The sequence below is a fragment of the Nerophis lumbriciformis genome, linkage group LG20 (genome assembly GCF_033978685.3).
Source record: "Nerophis lumbriciformis linkage group LG20, RoL_Nlum_v2.1, whole genome shotgun sequence".
In the NCBI taxonomy this organism is placed as follows: Eukaryota; Metazoa; Chordata; class Actinopteri; order Syngnathiformes; family Syngnathidae; genus Nerophis; species Nerophis lumbriciformis.
The window spans coordinates 37045001-37070764 of record NC_084567.2 but is presented as its reverse complement, the minus strand read 5'-3'; the positions used below and the strand labels follow the sequence as shown (position 1 = coordinate 37070764).

General features: G+C 38.5%; 2 protein-coding genes across 5 annotated transcripts in view; one reads left to right on the top strand and one right to left on the bottom strand.

Moving 5' to 3' along the window:
* LOC133619821 (bromodomain-containing protein 3-like) overlaps nt 1-598 on the bottom strand; it is a 33104-nt gene extending 32506 nt beyond the window's left edge. For both annotated transcript variants that reach the window (XM_061981084.2, XM_061981085.2), the window contains exon 1: nt 455-598. The gene's annotated coding sequence lies outside the window, so the exon portion shown is untranslated. The remainder of the gene's footprint in view (nt 1-454) is intronic.
* Nucleotides 599-5222: 4624 nt separating this feature from the next.
* The window catches only part of LOC133619819 (uncharacterized), a 23732-nt gene continuing 3190 nt past the window's right edge, over nt 5223-25764 (top strand). The window contains exons 1-9 of one of the 3 annotated variants that reach the window (XM_061981083.2): nt 5223-5390; nt 5481-5573; nt 11195-11576; nt 20267-20328; nt 20388-20456; nt 20525-20593; nt 25113-25269; nt 25356-25463; nt 25541-25589. In XM_061981083.2, the coding sequence (XP_061837067.1) occupies nt 11262-11576; nt 20267-20328; nt 20388-20456; nt 20525-20593; nt 25113-25269; nt 25356-25463; nt 25541-25589 (829 nt within the window). In that variant the 5' untranslated portion in view covers nt 5223-5390; nt 5481-5573; nt 11195-11261. Of the gene's footprint in view, nt 5391-5480; nt 5574-11194; nt 11577-20266; nt 20329-20387; nt 20457-20524; nt 20594-25109; nt 25270-25355; nt 25464-25540; nt 25590-25764 lie in introns of all 3 variants that reach the window. The other 2 variants (XM_061981080.2, XM_061981081.2) reach the window with 2 other exon arrangements.

The following is a 25764-nucleotide window of genomic DNA, read 5'->3' as shown; positions in this document are numbered from 1 at the left end:
GAGTTTTGTGTTAATAGTTTGGGTTTAATGGGAATAGGTTGTTTCATTCTTTATTCAACTGGCGTTTTGGAACTGATTACTAACAAAAAAACACCGGAAGTACATTTTAAAAGTGGCACAGCAATTGTTGCAAATCAGTAAAAAAAAAGATTTACGATTCCATTGAATTTGATATGTTGCTAATTTGACATAACTCTCTTATTAGCTGTGGAACACGTTAAAATGAGTCATTTGAGGCGTAAACATGAAAGAAGTACAGCTCGTAAAGCTGGGCTGTGGTACTCAATACGGAAACCCTACTAAAATAAGAGTCCGACATGAAAGAATAAATACCTCGACGACGATAACAAAACAAGACACGATGGGCCATAAACTTACACGTGTGTTCCCCACCCACCCCCACAATTGGAGAACAAGACACGAAACGTTTTTTGAAGGATTTATATGACGTTACCTTGCAAGCAGGTTTATGAAGGTGTCAGCTCATTTCATTCCATGATAACGCGTCGGAAAACAAAAGAAAAACATCGCCGAGTCAACTTCAAACGGCAAAGTTCTTAGCTGGACTTCCGGCGGAAGTTGGTGGCGTACTCTGGTTCGCTGATCGATACGGATACCGACTCTACATGGGTGGTATTGGTATCAGATTTTTTTTTTTAATTTGTATTTATTAATCAATCCAATAATAATAATAATAATAATAATAATAATACAATAATAATACAATTCCAACTCCAAAACCAAACCCGGCCCAAAAACACTCAGAACAGCAATCAACAGAGCAATTGAGAGGACACACAAACATGACACAAAACAATCCAAAGGTAGTCAAACAAAAAATGAATATTATCAACAACAGTATCAATATTAATAAAATTCCAACATAGCAGTGATTAGAAATCCCTCATTGACATTATCATCACAGCCATTTATAAAAATAAAAACATAAAAAAAAAAAAAAAAAAGAACAATAGTGTCACAGTGGCTTACACTTTGCATCGCATCTCATAAATTTGACAACACATTGTCCATCCATTCATTTTCTACCGCTTGTCCCTTTTGGGGTCGCGGGGGGGTGCTGGAGCCTATCTCAAATAAATCATATTTTAGGTTAATTTCATAGCGAAAACAAATTTAGACAATGGATCCCATATTCCAATATATGACTCATTGTTATCTCAACTAAATGCAGTTTTTTCTATTGATATCATTTCCATAGTTTGTGTATACCAGATTATCAGATTGATTTTTTTTTTTTGCTCCTGCGTGTACTTTGAACAAATATGGGTTTTGTTGTTGTTTTGTTCATATTGTTTCATGTTAACATTGTTGTATATGTAACATGTATTTACATAAATAGTACACAAGACTTAGTTTTATAAACATAAGCACACAAAAATACCATATTAATATGACAATATTAACATACATATGTATGTATATATATATATATACAGGCCCGGCCCTAACCAATCTGGCGCCCTAGGCAAGATTTTAGGTGGCGCCCCCCCCCCCCCCCCCCCCCACATCGGCAGTGAAGTGTATATACTCACAAGAACCCGAATAGCTTTGTCTTTGACTTTTTTTTTTACTTACAACTATACCTAATATATAAAGGGGTGGAAAAGTGACTATTACCTGCAGGGCAAACATTAGCTAACCAGAAGGCAATAATGTAAACAAAAAACACCTGCTTAAGAGATCTAATACAAATGTCCCTGAGGAATGTAAGGTGGGAGTACTGTAATTACCTAACGTTACATTATTATTTTCCATAACAATTTAGCCCCCTCCACAATATTAACCCGACGTTAAAACAGAACTAGCTATTTATTGATTAGCAATTGCCGAATCATGTAACATTAGCTTAATGCTGAAAAGCCAGGTTACTATCACAATCTGTAACAGACAAATAATTTCATGTAGGCTAACGTTACCTACCTGCTACCTCTGTCTTTTTCTCGTTTCTCCTCCTCTTCTTTTCTCTTTTTTCTTCCCTGGGCACCTGACAGTTTTGGCCGTTTTGACATCTTGTGTTGATTTTTTGATGTGGTGACGTCCAAAAAGAGTCATGATACGGGAAGGGAGGGGGCGCACCGTGCGGGGTGAGGAGGGGGGGCGTAATGTTGTAACAAATAATATTTCTATTAAATAGGCTTTACTTTGCATTTTAATTAACGTGAGATTATTTTTTGTATTTAGAAATAATAGTAACAACTTTTTTTTTTCTTTTTTTTTTCTCCAACATTTGTGGCACTGGCATGGCGCCCCCTGATGGACGGCGCCCTTAGCATTTGCTTTTACGGCCTATGCCACGGGCCGGCCCTGTGTATATATATATATATATATATATATATATATATATATATATATATATATATATATATATATGTATGTTAATATTGTCATATTACATACATATATACATATATGTATACATGTATGTAATATTGTCATATTACATACATATATATACATGTATGTATATACACGTACCACAGTTTGAGAATATCTGAATATATACACTTTACAACATGTAATTTACATAAATAGTACACAAGATTTACTTTTATAAACATAAGCACACAAAAATACCATATTAATATGACAATATTAACATACATATATATATGTATGTTAATATAGTGTACAACTAATGCTATGCGGGCTTCATCTAGTGGTACGCCAAATAATCACTTGATTAAAGTACGGTGTTTTATTTTCCTATATTCAAACATAGTGTTACTGTTCAAACTGTGTGTAAATATTAAATATACTTGCTAAATAAAACATCTGCCTTGTATTTGAGGAATACCTAGCCCTACTAGGCTACTGTATTTTAATGTCGGTCATTATGGTGGTATATGGAGGGACATGTTTTATTCTAAACTGGTACTTGGTGAAAAAGGTTTGACAACCATTGGTATATATTATATACAGTGTACTTGATGAATACCTAGCCCTACTAGGCTACTGTATTTTAATGTCGGTCATTATGGTGGTATTTGGAGAGACAAGTTTTATTCTGAGCTGGTACAAGCATTGGTATATATTATATATACATCTCTTTTTTTGCACATTTCAACCATGCACATTTACATTTATACACAATAACGATGACAAAAGTATTGATAATACACAAAGAACACAAGGTCTGTGTCTTTTTTAATTCTGTTCCTATATTTTTATATCAGAGAGGGATAATAATATGAACATTATGTAGAAAACTCGTGAAAATTATGAATTATAAATGATAAAATATATTATATACGGTGTACATCTCTTTTTTGCACATTTCAACCCTGCACATTTACATTTATACACAATAATGAAGAAACAAGTATTGTCAATACACATTTTTTTTTATTCTGTTCTTATATTTTTACATCAGAGAGGGATAATAATATGAACATTATGTAGAAAACTCGTGAAAATGATGAATTATAAATTATAGAATGTATTATATACAGTATACATCTCTTTTTTGCACATTTCAACCATGCACTTTAATATTTATACAGAATAATGATGACACAAGAATTGACAATACACAGTTTTTTTAATTATGTTCTTATATTTTTACATCAGAGAAAGATAATAAAATGAACATTATGTGGAAAACTCGTGAAAATTATGAATTATAAATGATAGAATATATGATATACAGTATACATCTATTTTTTGCACATTTTAACCCTGCACATTATTATTTATACACAATAATTATGACACAAGTATTGACAATGCACATTTTTTTTATTCTGTTCTTATATTTGTTGTATTCTATTTGTTATAAATAGAATAAATAATTCCCTGCAAATGATCAATAAAAATTGAGAGTCATATATATATGTGTGTGTATATACATATATATATATATATATATATATATAGAGAGATGAAATAGTCTTGTGATTTTTTTTCCCCCACACATACACATATATATATATATATATATATATATATATATATATATATATATATATATATATATATATATATATATATATATATATATATATATATATGTCTTAATTAGGTTATCCAAAAAATAGTGCTCGATACCGTAGTAGAGCGCAATATATGTATGTGTGGGGAAAAAAAATCACAAGACTACTTCATCTCTACAGGCCTGTTTCATGAGGGGGTTCCCTCAATCATCAGGAGATGATTGATGATTGAGGGAACCCCCTCATGAAACAGGCCTGTAGAGATGAAGTAGTCTTGTGATTTTTTCCCCCACACACACATATATATATATATATATATATATATATATATATATATATATATATATATATATATATATATATATATATATATATATATATGTGTATGTGTGTGTGTGTGTGTGTATCTGTTTGTATGTGTATCTGTTTATATTTTATTTCTGATTATTATTATTATTAATGTATTATCATTTCCTTTCAATTATTATTATTTTTTTCTGTTTATTTAATTGGTGTATTTAGGGCTATATAAATAAACATTGATTGATTTGTAGATATTCCTTTTTTTTGTGTGTGGTTTCTTTCTTTTTTTGGGGCGGGGGGTGGTATGGATGGGATATAAACAAAAATATTTTGACATTTAGGGCAGACAATAGATATATGATTTATGTGAATATGATGTAATGGATAGGAATGTCTGATGCTGGGTGTCAATAAAAAAAAGGAAAAAAAAAAAAAATGAGAGCCAAGTTTTTTTTCCACAATATGTTTGTTTTTAATCATGATCGACAAATCAAAGGCAATAATCTCGCCACCACACGCACAATAATGTTATCATTAATTATAAAATGTTCAAATAAAAAGTATCACTATCGGCAATACTGGCCCTGAATATGTCTGTATCGAATCGGTACCAGAATCTGCAGTATCAACCACCCTAGGTTATAATATAATCGATTAAAAGAGAAACAGCGCTCCCTAGCGACTCGGAGAAAACCACACCTCGTTTGCTTTGCATTGAACAGGGTTGCCAGACGTATGAACATGATTGACTCTGTGATTATAATTTCACTCTGTACGATGCACCATCTATTCAGGTCGCTCTTGAAAAAATAGATTTTAATCTCAATGAGTCTTTACCTGTTTAAATGAAGAAAATTCAATAATCAACCCAAATCCCATAATATAAGATCATTTGAATCGTTCAATACATGGTTAAATCACGTATGTTCAATCATTTTAAAAAACCCCGACCGTTTAAGCGTCTGGCACATAAGGCCTTTCCCATCTGGCAACGCTTGCATGTCCCTCAAATCACGCACAATCCGACTACTTCCGCTCAAAGTTGGCTTTACATCAGAGAGGTGATAATTAATATGAACAATAAGTAGAACAAGTCGTGGAAAAACACAAACGGGTGGACCCACGGAATCGCTCGTGGTGTGTGTGGTTGCCACGCAACGTATCATTTCTATGTGACACGTTCTTGCCTTTCATATGACAACTTTTCTGTCTGCCGTCTCATTTCAGCAACACTTGGCAGGCGGAACCCGACAAGAAACGAGGGGATATTTGTAACATAAAAGATGTGTAACAGGTTTAAAAAGAACAAGATGCCTCGAGGTAAGTAGTTGGTTTTTTTAAATGTATTTTATTTATTTGAATTTTATTTTGTGGTAAGTAGTTGTTCTCTACTTCCGGTTTTCCCCTATTACTAATACTTGATATGTATTGGCGATCACTCCATGACTGTATTGTTCACAATTCATTTATTTTACTTCTTAAACGTGTCCCCAAATAGAGATTCGAAGTGTTGTCGTTGTATTCTAGCAAAAAAGGCGTCCGGGAATTTAGTTGGCTTTGATCTCTCGTCACGACTGCGTTTCAAATTTGGCACCCCCCCCCCTCCCAGATTCAATAACTTCCATTTTTTATAATAATAATAATGATAATAAATAATAACTTTAATAATTCCGCCCGAATGCAGCTGAGATAGGCTCCAGCACCCCCCGCCACCCCGAAAGGGACAAGCGGTAAAAAATGGATGGAATTTAAAAAAAAAAAAAACTTCCAAGAATGTACAAACCCCGTTTCCATATGAGTTGGGAAATTGTGTTAGATGTAAATATAAACAATGATTTGCAAATCCTTTTCAACCCATATTCAATTGAATGCGCTACAAAGACAACATATTTGATGTTCAAACTCATAAACTTTATTTATTTTTTGCAAATAATAATTAACTTAGAATTTCATGGCTGCAACACGTGCCAAAGTAGTTGGGAAAGGGCATGTTCACAACTGTGTTACATCACCTTTTCTTTTAACAACACTCAATAAACGATTGGGAACTGAGGAAACGAATTGTTGAAGCTTTGAAAGTGGAATTCTTTCCCGTTCTTGTTTTATGTAGCGCTTCAGTCGTTCAACAGTCTCCGCTGTCGTATTTTACGCTTCATAATGCGCCACACATTTTCGATGGGAGACAGGTCTGGACTGCAGGCGGGCCAGGAAAGTACCCGCACTCTATTTTTTTTTTTTACGAAGCCACGCTGTTGTAACACGTGCTGAATGTGGCTTGGCATTGTCTTGCTGAAATAAGCAGGGGCGTCCATGAAAAAGACGGCGCTTAGATGGCAGCATATGTTGTTCCAAAACCTGTATGTACCTTTCAGCATTATTGGTGCCTTCACAGATGTGTAAGTTACCCATGCCTTGGGCACTAATACACCCCCATACCATCACATATGCTGGCTTTTGAACTTTGCGTCGATAACAGTCTGGATGGTTCGCTTCCCCTTTGGTCCGGATGACACGATGTAGAATATTTCCAAAAAAAATTTGAAATGTGGACTCGTCAGACCACAGAACACTTTTCCACTTTGCATGAGTCCATCTTAGATGATCTCGGGCCCAGAGAAGCCGGCGGCGTTTCTGGGTGTTGTTGATAAATGGCTTTCGCTTTGCATAGTAGAGCTTTAACTTGCACTTACAGATGTAGCGACCAACTGTATTTAGTGACAGTGGTTTTCTGAAGTGTTCCTGAGCCCATGTGGTGATATCCTTTAGAGATTGATGTCGGTTTTTGATACAGTGCCGTCTGAGGGATCGAAGGTCACGGTCATTCAATGTTGGTTTCCGGCCATGCCGCTTACGTGGAGTGATTTCTCCAGATTCTCTGAACCTTTTGATGATATTATGGACCGTAGATGTTGAAATCCCGAAATTGTGTTAGATGTAAATATAAACGTAATACAATGATTTGTAAATCCTTTTCAACCCATATTCAATTGAATGCGCTACAAAGACAAGATATTTGATGTTCAAACTCATAAACTTTATTTTTTTTTGCAAATAATAATTAACTTAGAATTTCATGGCTGCAACACGTGCCAAAGTAGTTGGGAAAGGGCATGTTCACCACTGTGTTACATCACCTTTTCTTTTAACAACACTCAATAAACGATTGGGAACTGAGGAAACTAATTGTTGAAGCTTTGAAAGTGGAATTATTTCCCGTTCTTGTTTTATGTAGAGCTTCAGTCGTTAAACAGTCCGGGGTCTCCGCTGTCGTATTTTACGCTTCATAATGCGCCACACATTTTCGATGGGAGACAGGTCTGGACTGCAGGCGGCCCAGGAAAGTACCCACACTCTTTTTTTCACGTGCTGAATGTGGCTTGGCATTGTCTTGCTGAAATAAGCAGGGGCGTCCATGAAAAAGACGGTGCTTAGATGGCAGCATATGTTGTTCCAAATCCTGTATGTACCTTTCAGCATTAATGGTGCCTTCACAGATGTGTAAGTTACCCATGCCTTGGGCACTAATACACCCCCATACCATCACAGATGCTGGCTTTTGAACTTTGCGTCGATAACAGTCTGGATTGTTCGCTTCCCCTTTGGTCCGGATGACACGATGTAGAATATTTCCAAAAACAATTTGAAATGTGGACTCGTCAGACCACAGAACACTTTTCCACTTTGCATGAATCCATCTTAGAGGATCTCGGGCCCAGAGAAGCCGGCGTCCGTTTCTGGATGTTGTTGATAAATGGCTTTCGCTTTGCATAGTAGAGCTTTAACTTGCACTTACAGATGTAGCGACAAACTGTATTTAGTGACAGTGGTTTTCTGAAGTGTTCCTCAGCCCATGTGGTGATATCCTTTAGAGATTGATGTCTGTTTTTGATACAGTGCCGTCTGAGGGATCGAAGGTCACGGTCATTCAATGTTGGTTTCCGGCCATGCCGCTTACGTGGAGTGATTTCTTCGGATTCTCTGAACCTTTTGATGATATTATGGACCGTAGATGTTAAAAATCCCTAAATTTCTTGCAATTGCACTTTGAGAAACTTTGTTCTTAAACTGTTTGACTATTTGCTCACGCAGTTGTGGACAAAGGGGTGTACCTCGCCCCATCCTTTCTTGTGAAAGACTGAGCATTTTTTGGGAAGCTGTTTTTATACCCAATCATGGCACCCACCTGTTCCCAATTAGCCTGCACACCTGTGGGATGTTCCAAATAAGTGTTTGATGAGCATTCCTCAACTTTATCAGTATTTATTGCCACCTTTCCCAACTTCTTTGTCACGTGTTGCTGGCATCAAATTCTAAAGTTAATGATTATTTGTAACAAAAAAAAATGTTTATCAGTTTGAACATCAAATATGTTGTCTTTGTAGCATATTCAACTGAATATGGGTTGACAATGATTTGCAAATCATTGTATTCCGTTTATATTTACATCTAACACAATTTCCCAACTCATATGGAAACGGGGTTTGTGCAATAATTCTGGTGGTGCACTGAAGTTCAACGCGCATGCGCAATTTTCCACATTTGGTATGGAAAGACAGGAGGGATAAAAAGCCAGAAATTGTTTTTTTGCACATCTTACACTAATTAAAACATAAACACATGCAGCTAGTGTAACCAAGAATCCAGTGAGAAGTAGCGTAAGCAGGGCAGGAACTTGAGACACTTATTTTATTTGCAACGGGCTCGTCGTTTTCTCATCAAAACTAGGTCACACACACTTCCGCCCTTCAAAATAAGAGCGCACGCGTCACATTCTGTCCAATTGCGCTTGTGTTACCATATCTTGAGTTATTGTGCAGAAATATGGGGAAACAACTACAAATGTGCGCTTCATTAACTGACTGTGTTTATAAAAAAAAGATAAATTAGAATAATACATAATGTTGGATGTAGAGAACATACAAAGCCTTTATTTATTAAATCACAATTATTGAAAATCAATTATTTGGTGCATTTGCAAACAGCTAAAATAATGTATAAAGCAAACTACAACCCAAGAATGTACAACAATTCCTCTCAAAAAAAGAAGAGAAATATAACCTTAGAGGAAAATCTAATTTAATACATTTGTATGCTCGTTTAACACTTAAAACCTTTAGTATATCAGTATGTGGAATTAAATTATGGAACAGATTAACCAAAGAAATCCAAACAAAGCACCAATATGATTCAGTTCAAGAGACGGTTCAAACTACAAGTGTTCACAAAGTACACAGAACAAGAATTATGATGAACATATTTATTTTATTTTATTTTATTTTTTAATATTTATGTATTTAATATTTATTCCTTATTTATTTGTTCACTGTTCTGTTACAGAGAACAAGGAAATTGGATAAAATTGCTATGGTATGAAAAGGGGTATGATTAAATAAGCTCTGCTTCTTCCTACTCCTTTTCGGACATGCTGTCATGAAACAACTGGAATTGTGTGATGCATGTTCGAAATAAACTGAAACTGAACTGAAATGTTTATTGATTTAAAAAAAAATATATACTCTTATCAAAGACAGAGTCAGCAACTTGCCTATTTTAGCCTGAAAGGTGCTTTACTAGTCAACTGTTGAGTAATTGGGAAACATACTGAGACAACAATAGTTAGTATGATTATTTAATGCATTTTTTGCCTTTTTTGGAGCTGTAACGTGCAGTAAAATTCACCAAACGCATTAGCCTCAGTGAAATATATATATAATATATATATATATATAATAATCCGGTGCATAGGCAAATTCATGTATTATCACTATTACAAGTGGCCCTCTGATGGCAACCATAACTGTGACGTGGCCCTCATTGAAAACAAGTTTGACACCCCTGTTGTAAGGAGCCGTACGTGTCTTGTTTTGGTGTGACGTCATAGGTCAACCAGAAAATTAATACATTAATTTGCGGTAAAAGGAAATAAGTCCCCCCCGAGATGATCTAATTTCACCTATTTGGGTTAAAAATATTTTTTGCAAACCAGTCATTTTAGTCTGCAAATGATGTGTTGTTGTTGAGTGTCTATACTGTCTAGAGCTCGGCAGAGTAACCGTGTAATACTCTTCCATATCAGTAGGTGGCAGCCGGTAGCTAATTGCTTTGTAGATGTCGGAAACAGCGGGAGGCAGTGTACAGGTAAAACGGTATCAAATGCTTAAACCAAAAATAAACAAAAGGTAAGTTCCCCTAAGAAAAGGCGCTTAGAGATGGCTATGCAGAACGAAACTAAAACTGAACTGGCTACAAAGTAAACAAAAACAGAATGCTGGACGACTGCAAAAACTTACTGTGGAGCAAAGACGGCGTCCACAATGTACATCCGAACATGACATGACAATCAACAATGTCCCCACAAAGAAGGATAAAAACAACTGAAATATTCTTGAATGCTAAAACAAAGTAGATGCGGGAAATATCGCTCAAAGGAAGACATTAAACTGCTATAGGAAAATACCAAAAAAAGAGAAAAAGACACCAAAATAGGAGCGCAAGACAAGAACTAAAACACTACACACAGGAAAACACCAAAAAACCTCAAAATAAGTCAGAGGGTGATGTGACAGGTGGTGACAGTACACCTACTTTGAGACAAGAGCTATATTGATGCATGCTTGGTTATGGTTTAAAGTCATATCCAACAATTGCGACAACGACTTTTTACTGGCAACTGAGTTTGGTTTTTTAATGATTTCTGCTGGTGGTGTGCCTCCGCATTTTTTCAACGCAAACAATGTGCCTTGGCTCAAAAAAGGTTGAAAAACACTGTTTTACATAGTTTGATTTCACGTTTTCGGGACTTATGCAGATCTCAAATACTACAAAACCAGATACCAATAGGTAAGAAAAGTTGGTTTTGCATAATAGGTCCCCTTTTAAATCATATTCATTTGTGTTCCCTAAATGTCTCAAAAGCAGCTTCTGATCAATGTGTGTCACAGGAGCCCAGTAGTCTTCAGTCAGGAGTGAGAGCAGACTGTAGGGTCAGAGGCAGCTACTTCTTCCAGCATGGAGCAGCTCAGGGCAGAGTTTGAGAAAGTTATAGCAGAACTCAAGTGGGAGGAGGTTGTTTCCACTCTCTTGGAGGTGGTCAGCAGCATGTTGTGTACCACAGCCAGTTCTCCGCCTCCAAACGCCCCAGTGCCTCAGGGGCTCAGGTTCGACGCCCATTGTCAGCAAGTCACAGTTCAAAGCAGAGGTTACAGTGGGTGCGTGCCCACCAGCCCACCTTTTGTGCAGCCAGGTCAGATGATGGCAGGACTTCAGTCTAATCCGTACGACATGAATGCGTATGACATCAAAAGTCAGGCAGGTGCTTCACAGGTAAGTGCATGACAAAGAATAATGTCATTTGCAGGCATGTGATTTTTCCGTCTAAAGTCGGAATTCCGTCTTTTTTAATCTGGGGGGGAAAAAAATAATTATATCCCGTTTTTTAAATCAAGATTCGAGACGTAGTTTATATTACGCCGTAGTTGATTGGTCAATATGTTCCTTGTGACCAATCAGGACATCTGTTATGAATGATGACGTTAATAACGTCATCATTCTTAATGGTTATTTACCGCCATTTTCCATATGTAAACGATGTCGGTTCTCGAGAGAAAGGACGCTTTTATTTTTTTATTTTATTTTTTATTTTTTATTAAATCAACGTAGAAAAAAACACACGATACACTTTCAACTAGTGCAGGGGTCGGCAACCCGCGGCTCCGGAGCCGCATGCGGCTCTTTGATCACTCTGATGCGGCTCAGCAGCTTACTTGCTGAACCCCCCCAATTTTCCCGTGAGACTTCCGGATTTCAGTGCCTCTCGCAGAAAACTCCCGGGATCAATATTCACCGATTTTCACCCTTACAGATATAATAAGGGCGTGCCATGATGGTACAACATTTGGCGGTCTCTACAATCTGTATTAACAGCGTGCCAGACCAACACTTTTATTTGCACGCCACAACAAGGCATACTTGGTCAACAGCCACACAGGTTACACTGACGGTGACCATATAAAACAACTTTAACACTCTTACTAATAATGCGCCACACTTTGAACCAAAACCAAACAAGAATGACAAGCACATTTCGGGATAACATCTGCACCTTAACACAACATAAACACAACAGAACAAACACCCAGAATCCCATTCAGCCCTGACTCTTCCGGGCTACATTATACACCCCTGCTACCACCAACACCCCCACCCCCCCTCTGTGCGTCGGTTGAGGTGGGCGGGGTTTGGTAGCGGGGGTGTATAATGTATCCCGGAAGAGTTAGGGCTGCATGGGATTCTGGGTATTTGTCCTGTCGTGTTACTGTGCAGATGTTCTCCCGAAATGTGGAGTGACCCCTGTTCCGCGCCCCCGGCAACAGGGGTGGCGGGCAGGTAAGCTGCGCGGGCGGAGCGCGCGGAGTGACCCCTGTTACGAGCCCCCGGCCACGGGGGTGGCGGGCAGGTAAGCTGCTTACCTGCTGCGCGTTACGCCGGCCGCGGCGAAGGCGGACGAGGCGGGGTGTCGGTGCGGTGGGCGCGGTGGTGACCCTGGACGTGCGTCGGGCCCTTCTCGTGGATCGCCTCTGCTACGGCTCCCGGTGGGGCCCTCTCGGGGGAAGGGGCCTCGGTCCCGGACCCCGGCGAGGCGTCCCTTCTCCGCTCCGTAAAAGTGTCCATCTCTTTTTTTTCTTCTTCTTCTGTTGTGGCATATGCTGCAGGTGCCTGCTCGTTTTTCGTATGTGGGTAACAACATTTAACTCTGTATATATATTTCTGAATTGGTTTAACTGCCACCCGCCTGAATCTATTTAAAATCTAATTTTTTTTAATTTCAACCGCCCGACCCGACCCACGGATAAAATCTAATTTTTTTTTATTTCAACCGCCCGATCCGCGGATAATCCGCGGACTCCGCGGTTGTGTCCGCAAACCGCGCATCTCTACTGTAGATGATAACACTGATCAATGTGACACCTGTGGATGTGAAATGAACACAAGATGTAAATATTAGTGACTAAATAATGTTGGGACTGAACCACATACAGTGATTCATTAGGATAATTGGGTTATGTAAGTTCTATTAATGATGTTTTCATGTCTTTAAACACTAAAATATTTTCTTCAAATGGTGCTGTCTTTGTTAATTTTAGCATGTTAAATTGGTGAAAAACCAGGAGCTTCGGGGGGCGTCGCCCCCCTTGTGCCCCCACCCTGGACCTGGCTGGGGGCCTTCGTCCCCCAGACCCCCGGAAATTTTTCCAGTCTTTTTCATTGTGGTCAAATCACATGCCTGCATTTGTAGTAGTTTCAGTCAAGAAAATAAGTATTTGAACACCCTGCTATTTTGCAAGTTCTCCCACTTAGAAATCATGGAGGGGTCTGAAATTTTCATGGTAGGTACATGTCCACTGTATGAGAGATAACCTAAAAAGAAAAATCCAGAGTTCTCAATCTATGATTTTTTAACAATTTATTTGTGTGATACAGGTGAAAATAAGTATTTGAACACCAACATTAATATTTGGTAGAGTAGCCTTTGTTTGCAATTACAGAGTTCAAACGTTTCCTGTAGTTCTTCACCAGGTTTGCACAGACTGCAGGAGGGATTTTGGCCCACTCCTCCACACAGATCTTCTCTAGATCAGTCAGGTTTCTGGGCTGTCGCTGAGTAACACAGACTTTCAGCTCCCTCCAAAGATTTTCAATTGGATTTAGGTCTGTAGACTGGCTAGGCCACTCCAGAACCTTGATATGGTTCTTACAAAGCCACTTCTTGGTTTTCCTGGCTGTGTGCTTTGGGTCATTGTCATGTTGGAAGATCCAGCCACGACTCATCTTCAATGATCTGACTGAGGGAAGGAGGTTTTTGGCCAAAATCTCACAATACATGGCTGCAGTCATCCTCTCCTTAATACAGTACTGTCGTCCTGTCCCATGAGCAGAAAAACACCCCCAAAGCATGATGCTACCACCCCCATGCTTCACAGTAGGAATGGTGTTCTTGGGATGCTATGCATCATTCTTCTTCCTCCAAACACGCACAGTGGAATTATGACCAAAAAGGTCAATTTTGGTCTCATCTGTCCACAAAACTTTCTCCCATGACTCCTCTGGATCATCCAAATGGTCATTGGCAAACTTAAGACGGGCCTTAACATGTGCTGGTTTAGGGGAACCTTCCGTGCCATGCATGATTTCAAAGCATGACGTCTTAGTGTATTACCAACAGTGACCATGGAAACAGTGGTCCCAGCTCTTTTCAGGTCATTGACCAAGTCCTGCCGTGTAGTCCTGGGTTGATTCCTCACCTTTCTTAGCATTAGTGATGGGTCCGGCAACACCGATGCATCGGCGCATGCGTCGAGCTCATAGAGCAAAACCCTGTGTCGGTGCGTGTACCGCTTTTAGAAAGTCACGTGACCGATCATGAGCTGTTTTGGTCACGTGACCGATACGCGAACTGTGTCGCACTGACGCCTCCTCTGTGCCCTGTGAGCGGGTCTTTTCTACAGCCGGAGAAATAATAACTAAGAAGAGAAATCGTCTAAAATGTAATACGTCGGTAAAACTTTTTTTTTTTTTTTTTTTTAATAAAAATGTGTAAAAAAATAAAATAAAAAAAATTCCCAGTCCACAATCATCCACAACACGTTCTCTTAGATGTCCATGTTATGATACATGTTCACATTATTTATTGACTGTATCTAAAAAAGATACAAATATATTTTTATTTAAATGAAGATATGAAATAATCCTAAATGAAATACAATGACTTGGTTTATATTATTGTATATACTAGGGCAGGGGTCACCAACGCGGTGCCCGCGGGCACCAGGTAGCCCATAAGGACCAGATGAGTCACCCGCTGGCCTGTTCCAAAAATAGCTCAAAGAGCAGCACTTACCAGTGAGCTGCCTCTATTTTTTAAATGTCATTTATTTATTAGCAAGCTGGTCTCGCTTTGCTTGACATTTTTAATTCTAAAAGAGACAAAACTCAAATAGAATTTGAAAATCCATGAAAATATTTTAAAGACTTGGTCTTCACTTGTTTAAATAAATTCATTTTTTTTTTTTTACTTTGCTTCTTATTACTTTTAAAAATACAATTTTAGAGAAAAAATACAACCTTAAAAATGATTTTAGGATTTTTAAACACATATACCTTTTTACCTTTTAAATGTCTTCCTCTTCTTTCCTGACAATTTAAATCAATGTTCAAGTACATTTATTTTTTTTTCATTGTAAAGAATAAAAAATATTTTAGCTTCTGTTTTTTCGACGAAGAATATTTGTGAAATATTTCTTCAAACTTACTATGATTAAAATTCCAAAAAAATATTCTGGCAAATCTAGAAAATCTGTAGAATCAAATTTAAATCTAATTTCAAAGTATTTTGAATTTCTTTTAAAATTTTTGTTCTGGAAAATGTAGAAGAAATACTGATTTGTCTTTGTTAGAAATATAGCTTGGTCCAATTTGTTAAATATCCTGACAAAGTGCAGATTGGATTTTAACCAATTTAAAACATGTCATCAAAATTCTAAAATGTATCTTAATCAGGAAAAATTACTAATGATGTTCCATAAATTATTTTTTAAATTTTTTCAAAAAGATTCAAATTAGCTAGTTTTTCTCTTCTTTTTGTCGGTTGAATTTTGAATTTTAAAGAGTCGAAATTAAAGATAAACTATGTTTCAAAATTTGATTTGATTTTTTTTCCGTGTTTTCTCCTCTTTTAAACCGTTCAATTAAGTGTTTTTTTCATCATTTATTCTCTAGAAAAAACCTTCCGTAAAAGGAAAAAAAAAATGTACAACGGAATGACAGACAGAAATACCCATTTTTTTTATATATATAAATTTATTTATTTAGCTATTCTTGTTTGAATCACACTTACGTGTAACTTACAAATGACAATGTATTTATTTATTTAAGTGTGTATCAAACTGGTAGCCCTTCGCATTAATCAGTACCCAAGAAGTAGTTTTTGGTTTCAAAAAGGTTGGTGACCCCTGTACTAGGGCATAAAATCAGTGTCAGTTGAGTCGGTCCATAGGTTGCCTGTAGGGATTTTTAATGTCCAGCAGATGTCAGTATTTAGTGACACAGTATCGACACAGTATCAATACAGTTTTGCAATGTGTCGAAACGCTTCATGACGCCTCATCAACCCATCACTACTTAGCATCATTGAGACCCCACGAGGTGATATCTAGCATAGGGCTCCACTCCCATTGAGATTGACCGTCATGTTTAGCTTCTTCCATTTTCTAATGATTGCTCCAACAGTGGACCTTTTTTCACCAAGCTGCTTGGCAATTTCTCCGTAGCCCTTTCCATCCTTGTGGAGTTGTACAATTTTGTCTCTGGTGTCTTTGGACAGCTCTTTGCTCTTAGCCATGCTGAATGTTTGGGTCTTACTGATTGTATGGGTTGGACAGGTGTCTTTATGCAGCTAACGACCTCACACAGGTGCATCTGATTCAGGATAATACAGTGGAGTGGAGGAGGACTTTTAAAGGCGGACTAACAGGTCTTTGAGGGTCAGAATTCTAGCTGATAGACACGAATAAATTGTTAAAAAATCATAGATTGTGATTTCTGGATTTTTCTTTTTAGGTTATCTCTCATACAGTGGACATGCACCTACCGTGAAAATTTCAGACCCCTCCATGATTTCTAAGTGGGAGAACTTGCAAAATAGCAGGGTGTTCAAATACTTTATTTTCTTGACTGTACATGTGAAAGGTCTAGCAAGTTTGAGGGCAGATGTGAGCTTTAATGCCATAACAGAGCAAAACATGATTTCTGTCTCAAAGATACAGTCGTGGTCAAAAGTGTACATACACTTGTAAAGAACATAATGGCTGTCTTGAGTTTCCAATAATTTCCACAACTCTTATTTTTTTGTGATAGAGTGATTGGAGCACTTGTTGGTCACAAAAAACATTCATGAAGTTTGGTTCTTTTATGAATTTATTATGGGTCTACTGAAAATGTGCTGGGTCAAAAGTATACATACAGCAATGTTAATATTTGCTTACATGTCCCTTGGCAAGTTTACCTGCAATAAGACACTTTTTGTAGCTTCTGGTTGAATTTTTGACCACTCTTCTTGACAGAATTGGTGCAGTTCAGCTAAATTTGTTGGTTTTCTGACTTGGACTTGGAGTAATATCGATTCTACGTTGCAACTTGTGCGTGGATTAAAAGACCCAACATATATTCACTTCATTTTTAACTGAAAACCAATTTAAAAAATGATGAAAATGGTCAAAAATGGTCAAAAATGTTGAAATGGTCAAAAATGTTAAAATGGTCAAAAATGGTCAAAAATGGTGTGGTTTTGGCAGCATTCGGAGCCAACATGCACATGTTCACTTAAGGTTTGGGCATGCTATCAAAACAACAATTGAACACAGCACTGTAGTACACTGTACATATATAGTCATGGTTAAAAGTTTATATAATGTCATGGCTGTCTTGAGTTTCCAACAATTTCTACAACTCTTATTTTTTTGTGATAGAGTGATTGGAGCACATACTTGTTGGTCACAAAAAACATTCATAAAGTTTGGTTCATTTATGAATTTATTATGGGTCTACTGAAAATGTGAGCAAATCTGCTGGGGTCAAAAGTATACATACAGCAATGTTAATATTTGGCAAGTTTCATTGCAATAAGGCGCTTTTGGTAGCCATCCACAAGCTTTTGCTTGAATTTTTGACCACTCCTCTTGACAAAATTGGTGCAGTTCAGCTAAAAGTGTTGGTTTTCTGACATGGACTTGTTTCTTCAGCATTGTCCACACGTTTAAGTCAGGACTTTGGGAAGGCCATTCTAAAACCGTAATTCTAGCCATTCTTGTACCACTTTTGATGTGTGTTTGGGGTCATTGTCCTGTTGGAACACCCAACTGCGCCCAAGACCCAACATCCGGGCTGATGATTTTAGATTGTCCTGAAGAATTTGGAGGTAATCCTCCTATTTCATTGTCCTATTTACTCTCTGTAAAGCACCAGTTCCATTGGCAGCAAAACAGGCCCAGAGCATAATACTACCACCACCATGCTTGACGGCAGGTGTGGTGTACCTTTTCTCCTCCAAACATATTGCTGGGTATTGTGGCCAAACAGCTCAATTTGTGTTTCATCTGACATCACATGGACAAAGATAAGATCTTCTGGAGGAAAGTTCTGTGGTGGATGGCTACCAAAAAGTGTCTTATTGCAGTGAAACTTGCCAAGGGACATGTAAGCAAATATTAACATTGCTGTATGTATACTTCTGACCCAGCAGATTTGCTCACATTTTCAGTAGACCCATAATAAATTCATAAAAGAACCAAAATTCATGAATGAATGTTACATTTGTTGGTTTATGACATGGACTTGTTTCTTCAGCATTGTCCACACATTTAAATCAGGACTTTAGGAAGGCCATTCTAAAACCTTCACTCTAGCCTGATTCAGCCATTCCTTTACCACTTTTGACATGTGTTTGGGGTCATTTTCCTGTTGGAACACCCGCCTGCGCCCAAGACCCAAACTCCGGGCTGATGATTTTAGCTTGTCCTGAAGAATTTGGAGGTAATCCTCCTTTTTCATTATCCCATTTACTCTCTGTGAAGCACCAGTTCCATTGGCAGCAAAACAGGCCCAGAGCATAATACTACCACCACCATGCTTAACGGTAGGGTGGTGTTCCTGGGATTAAAGGCCTCACCTTTTCTCCTCCAAACATATTGCTGGGTATTGTGGCCAAACAGCTCAATTTATGTCCTCTAGAAGGTCTTATCTTTGTCCATGTGGTATCAGATGAAACAAAAATGTAGCTGTTTGGCCACAACACTCTGTTCCTGTTAATGACATACATGATTTCAGTAACTTGATTTAGCCATTCCTTTACCACTTTTGATGTGTGTTTGGGGTCATTGTCCTGTCGGAACACCCACCTGCGCCCAAGACCAACCAATCTGACCACAGAACTTTCCTCCAGAAGGTCTTATCTTTGTCCATGTGATGTCAGATGAAACAAAAGTTGAGCTGTTTAGCCACAACACCCAGCAATATATTTGGAGGAGTAAAGGTGAGGCCTTTAATCCCAGCAACACCCGGCCTTTACCATGAATTGATTAACGTGGACCCCGACTTAAATAAGTTGAACAATTTATTGGGGTGTTACCATTTAGTGGTCCAATTGTACAGAATATGTACTGTACTGTGCAATCTACTAATAAAAGTTTCAATAAATCAAAAAAGCCTACCGTCAAGCATGGTGGTGGTAGTATTATGCTTTGGGCCTGTTTTGCTGCCAATGGAACTGATGCTTTACAGAGAGTAAATGGAACAATTTAAAAGGAGGATTACCTCCAAATTCTTACCGTACCGGTACCAAAAATGTATTTTGATATTTGTCGATACCTTTCGATACTTTTTCGAATAAGGGGGCCACAAAAAATGGCATTATTGGCTTTATTTTAACAAAAAATCTTATAGTATATTAAACATATGTTTTTTATTGCAATCAAAGAACAATTTTGTCCTTAAATAAAATAGTAAACTTACAAGACAACTTTTAGTAGAAAGTAAATAATAATAATCCTAATTAGTCTGTTGATGTATGCACTAACATATTGTGTCATTTATCATTCTATTAGTTTGTCAAAATTGAGCTGTTTGGCCACAATACCCAGCAATATGTTCGGAGGAGAAAAGGTGAGGCCTTTAATCTCAGGAACACCATGCCTACCGTCAAGCATGGTGGTGGTAGTATTATGCTCTGGGCCTGTTTTGCTGCCAATGGAACTGGTGCTTTACAGAGAGGAAATGGGACAATGAAAAAGGAGGATTACCTCCAAATTCTTCAGGACAACCTAAAATCATCAGCACGGGTCTTGGGCGCAGTTGGGTGTTCCAACTGTTCCGACTGTAAATGTGAGGGTGCTTGCTGCCCCCTTGTGGAATGATGACATGCCTGCAACCTGTTTTACAGCTTTGCATATTTGCATCCTCAGAATATATCAGTACCTGGGAGAACACACCTTGAAAACTCAAGTTGGTGTCCAGCTGGGATGATGTAAGAAAATATTCATACACCCCAATAGGCAGTTCCTAACATTATTTTTGATATTCCAGGAACGGGAGTGACGTCTATCAGATGACAGGTCCTCCTGTCTTCACCACTCCAGTAACGTCCACGTCCAAGTATGAAATCTTTTCAATTCAGCGTCTTTCCCCATTGTCAACTTGTTAATTTTGTCTCATTCATGTAGAAATGGAGGCGTGGTCTACCACATTGCAGGCACACCTGTCTTTGCTGCTCCACCAATAACGACCACAAAGTAAGTAAGATTGGCTTGGATTTAGTGACTGTCATCAATCAATCAGTCAAAGTTTATTTATAAAGTGCTTTTCATACATAAAAGAAATGCAACGCAAAGTGCTTTACATTATATCCCCCATTTTCACATACGTACGCACAGACACAAACACACACACACAACATACACACATATGCAACTATATGGACAAATGATTGCATGGCTGAGTACAGAGGAGACATATTAGTAAACACTATCACAGGAGCCGTCATGACTAGAGTAGGGATGTCCCGATCCGATATTTAGATCGGATCGGCTGCCGATATTTGCAAAAAAATGCGTATCGGCAAGGCATGGGAAAATGCCGATCCAGATCCAGTTTAAAAAAAAACTCCGGTCCGTGTTTTCCAACGCACCTATTTAAATAATACATTCTACTTTTCTGCTGCTCCTAATTTCCGTTCCGTATTTTCCAGCACACCTTCAACACATCCACACGTCTGTTGATTCTCACGCAGTTGCTTTTAGCTGCTGGCATTACACGACAGGCTCTTCTCACTCTTTTTTGTGTCTCCCTCTCACAGACAGAAGCGCACCTTCTTACACACGTCACATACTGTCACGTCACACGTCACATACTGTCACGTCATACGTCACATACGTATACGCCCTCTTCAAGCAGAGAGGTAGCAGCATGGCTAACGTTAGCTGTGATGCTAGCGCAGCCGTGCGAGCAACGCTCCCTCTAAGGTGCTCGCCTGTGCAATTGCGCACTGTTTAAGCGTCCTCTGCGCATAGCAATTATATGCCACGCACAAAATCAAATAAAAAAATAAGCGCATAACAATTTTCGACACACCGACACGACAGAGAAAACAGTTTTCGTCATCATTGTTCAAATATTGTGACGTCTGTCGAGACGCTTATCTCCATTCGGTGCCACACGTCCACACCATCAAAATGCCGAGGCAAAAATTTCCACATCAACACCGTATGAAAAAATTTGTGATTTTTTTAGTTGTGATTTCCTTCTCTGCATGAAAGTTTAAAAGTAGCATATATTAATGCAGTATGAAGAAGAATGTTTTAATGTAGACATGCAAGCCTTGAAAGAACATTTTGAAAATCAAGACTACATTTCCTGCAAATGGGTGCATTTCTACCCTATATTTTAACTTTAGATTTATTCTCATATCAAACTCTTTTGGCTGTCTTTTTGACACTTACATCCGGCGCCCCCCTCCACACCCCGGATTATAAATAATGTAAATAATTCAATGTGATTATCTTGTGTGATGACTGTATTATGATGATAGTATATATCTGATAGTATATATCTTAAATCATGAATGAACCCCGACTTAAACAAGTTGAAAAAATGTATTCGGGTGTTACCATTTAGTGGTCAATTGTACGGAATATGTACTTCACTGTGCAACCTACTAATAAAAGTCTCAATCAATCAATCAAAACACATAGAATCCTCATAATGCTGTGATTATATGCATCAAGTGTTCATTCAAGGCTAAGGCAAAATATCAAGATATATATCGTGTATCGCAATATGGCCTTAAAATATCGCAATATTAAAAAAAGGCCATATCGCCCAGCCCTAGTTTCAATGATGCCATTTCTGTTTGTCATGTATAATTTTGTCTATTTTGTGTTTATCCTTGAATAAACAGGTCAGTTTCTTGTTACCAACCATTGTGTATTATTCAAACTCCCCTAATTCAGCTGGCTAGTTGTTATCAAGAGTACTAAAACCCTTTTCAACATGATTCTGACAACTAAGTAGGCTAAATAACTTTAAACTTTAATACATGCTCGGATAGGCCAGTATCGGTCAGTATCGGTATCGGTCAGTATCGGTATCGGATCGGAAGTGCAAAAACAATATCGGTATCGGATCGGAAGTGCAAAAACCTGGATCGGGACATGCCTAGACTAGAGTAGTTTAAAAAACCCCAGTCTTGTTTATTACTAAGTGTCATATTTTCTCTGCTGGATGAGTAGCTGAGTATATTCAGACAGTGTTCACATTGATGGACCATAATCTGACGCCTTATGAGTTTGTGCTAGACATCGAGTTGACAGCTCTGGCTTTTAGCTCGATGCCTGGCACTCTCACACTCTCATCCGGTGGACCTAGGTTCAAGCCAGGACACAGAGGTGGACCAGGCGGTTACTGAGTGCCATACTCGGTGGTTGTCAATACCCTTTGATAAGAAAGCCGATTGATCGGCCACTGATCAGTATCAGCCAAATTTTGTGAAAAAGTATGTGATCGCCATTGCCTATTAATCCCTTTAAATACCGGTCACAAATGCAGAGGTGCGTTGCTGGCCTAGTTGCTATGTTTCCGGTTGGTCGTAAAAGTGTTGGTCATGTGTTTGTACCCTGCTCAAATCTCTCAGTAAAGTTATTCATTGGATTATACCTTTTGTTTTGAACTTTATTACACTTTGGAGCGCTTTTTCCGGTCCATTGTTTTTCCTGCTCTCCCTATCTGCGCCTAATGACTGGGCTACGTGACGTCATTTCTTGTGATGTCTCAAAGGGCATTTCTGGTCGGGACGGGATTCGTTCCCAGGGATTCGAATAAAGAACCAACTCTTTTTCTTTACTATAGTGGTCTCGATAACGGGTACCGGTTCTCAAAAAGGGATTCGAGTCCGAGGACTCGGTTCTTTTCTTATCGAACAACCGGGAAAAAACGGTTTCGAGTATCATCCCTATCGTCTTACTCAGTGACGTGCGGTGAGGTTGATGGCTGGTGAGGCACTGACTTCATCACAGTCAGATTTACAAACATATGAACCCTAAAGAGTATCTTATTCACTATTTGATTGGCAGCAGTTAACGGGTTATGTTTAAAAGCTCATACCAGCATTCTTCCCTGCTTGCCACTCAGCATCAAGGGTTGGAATTGGGGGTTAAATCACCAAAAATTATTCCCGGGCGCGGCGCCGCTGCTGCCCACTGCTCCCCTCACCTCCCAGGGGGTGAACAAGGGGATGGGTCAAATGCAGATGACACATTTCATTACACCTAGTGTGTGTGACAATTATTGGTACTTTAACTTAACTTTAACTTTACACATACAAACTGTAGCACACAAAAAAGCACATTTAATTAAAAAAATGTTATTATGGTCTTACCTTTACTTATAAATGAAGTCCATGCACTGCAACTAAAGCCCTCACTTAAACTTTCCACGTGCAAGATTGAATCTATTTAAAAAAGTGTAACCGAGGGTTTATAAATGTCGCCTATACTGTATGAAACTACAAAATAACAAACACGGAGGCTCCAGTTTACACGAGGACCACTTTATTTACTTTCTGTCAAAAACCTCCGCTCCACTCCAACGTGTTGTCACTTCCGCTCTTAGCGCCTTCAAAATAAGAGCTCAAGGCATATACTGTATAACAGCGCATAACAGGAACTTAACATCACAAAGAGGAAAGCCCATAAAAATAGGTTACAAAAGTTATTTAATAAGAAGCCAAAAAGTGCAAAAACAATAATGTTCGTGTTGGAGGAGTTGTGAATTAGGTACACCTGCAGTCTGCAGGTGTACCTAATGTTGTGGCCCTGCAGTCATTCACAACTCCTCCAACACCAACATTATTGTTTCTGCACTTTTTGGCTTCTTATGAAATAACTTTTTGAAATAGATTCAAACTTGCACGTGGAAAGTTTAAGTGTGGGCTTTAGTTGATATAACAATTCTACGGCGGGGGTGCAGGAGGCGGGATTACTGGAGCCTCAGCCAGTGCGTCTTTTGCAGCCGTTTTATGATCGCTCAGCACAAGAAATACGTTACACACATACAGTTGTTGACAAAATACACTGTACATTATATACCTCAGCTAACTAAACTATGGAAATGTATAATATAGTTCATATAGCAATACAGTCTCACTGCACAGCAGGCCAGCAGTTAGCCGAGTCCGGACTCTATGTTGAGGCACTGAGTGACGTGCCTCAACGGGCTGCTGATCACCGGCAAATGTGAAAATTCAGCGATTTTGAATAAAAATAATCTAAAACTGGTGAAGTTAAATGGAAAATAACTTTATAGTATAATCACTGGATACATATAACAATTTTTTTTTTTTTTTCTTTTTACATTTTCTTTCTTTCCATGATGGCAGGTGAGGCCCTGCCTCACTTGCCTCTAGTGGCTGCACGTCACTGGTCTTACTTATTAAGCTTCATAAAATGATGAAGTGGAGGTCAAGGTTTTAATCATGTATTCACCCCCGTTCCCCCAGTGTTCTATCACCATTGTGTTCACTCCCACTGACCCCCCCTACACACTACATTGGTGTTTCATGCTCCTCTGAAGCTCATTACCGGTACTTTTAATGCCTCTGTGCTCTGTAAGCGTACCTTTCAGTGTTTTTGGAAAACGATGGGAGTTAAAGTTGTTTGTCTTTGCCGAAGCCTGAATGATGGTCTTTCATTTACCCTCCCAGTTTCACACAAAGATACATTTGAGTTTTTGTATGTATTTTCTCGTGTATACCAGAAGAAAACGAAGGCGCCGGCGCATCCGGGACGTCGACCAGCCGTATGTGAAGAAGCCGCCCAACGCCTTCATGTGCTTCCTGAAGGAGCAGAGGCAACATGTGAAGGCGCAGATGAATTTAAAGGACAGTGCGTCCGTCAATACTGTCCTAGGACATATGGTGAGTTTGCTTGTGATTTCAGTGTAGTTCTAATCTGCTTGATTTGTTCTTTTTTTTTTTTTAACTCCCATGTTTGTGTTGTGCAGTGGAAGTTGCTGACTGACGAGGGACAGGCTAAATATTATAAGATCGCTGATGCAGAGAAAAAACTCCATTCACAATTGTATCCCGAATGGTCCAGCAGCGACAACTATGTGAGGCCCACCTCTAATTGAACAAGAATTCAGATGTTATTATCCTATATAATATGTATAAAATGTGTTTGGTGTAGGGCAACAAGAGGAGAAGGCGCAGCTTCACAGCATCCAGCGCTGTTACAGGTATGCCTGCAAAATTATTTCACATACATTACTATTATTATTGTGCCATATTCCAAAAAGTGTACTCTATATTCATCCCTTGCACAAGAGTCTGGGTGGTGAACAGCCCTCATCACTAGGGATAAGTATCATTTACATTTTAACCTATACTAGTACCAAACTTTACTGAACTGAA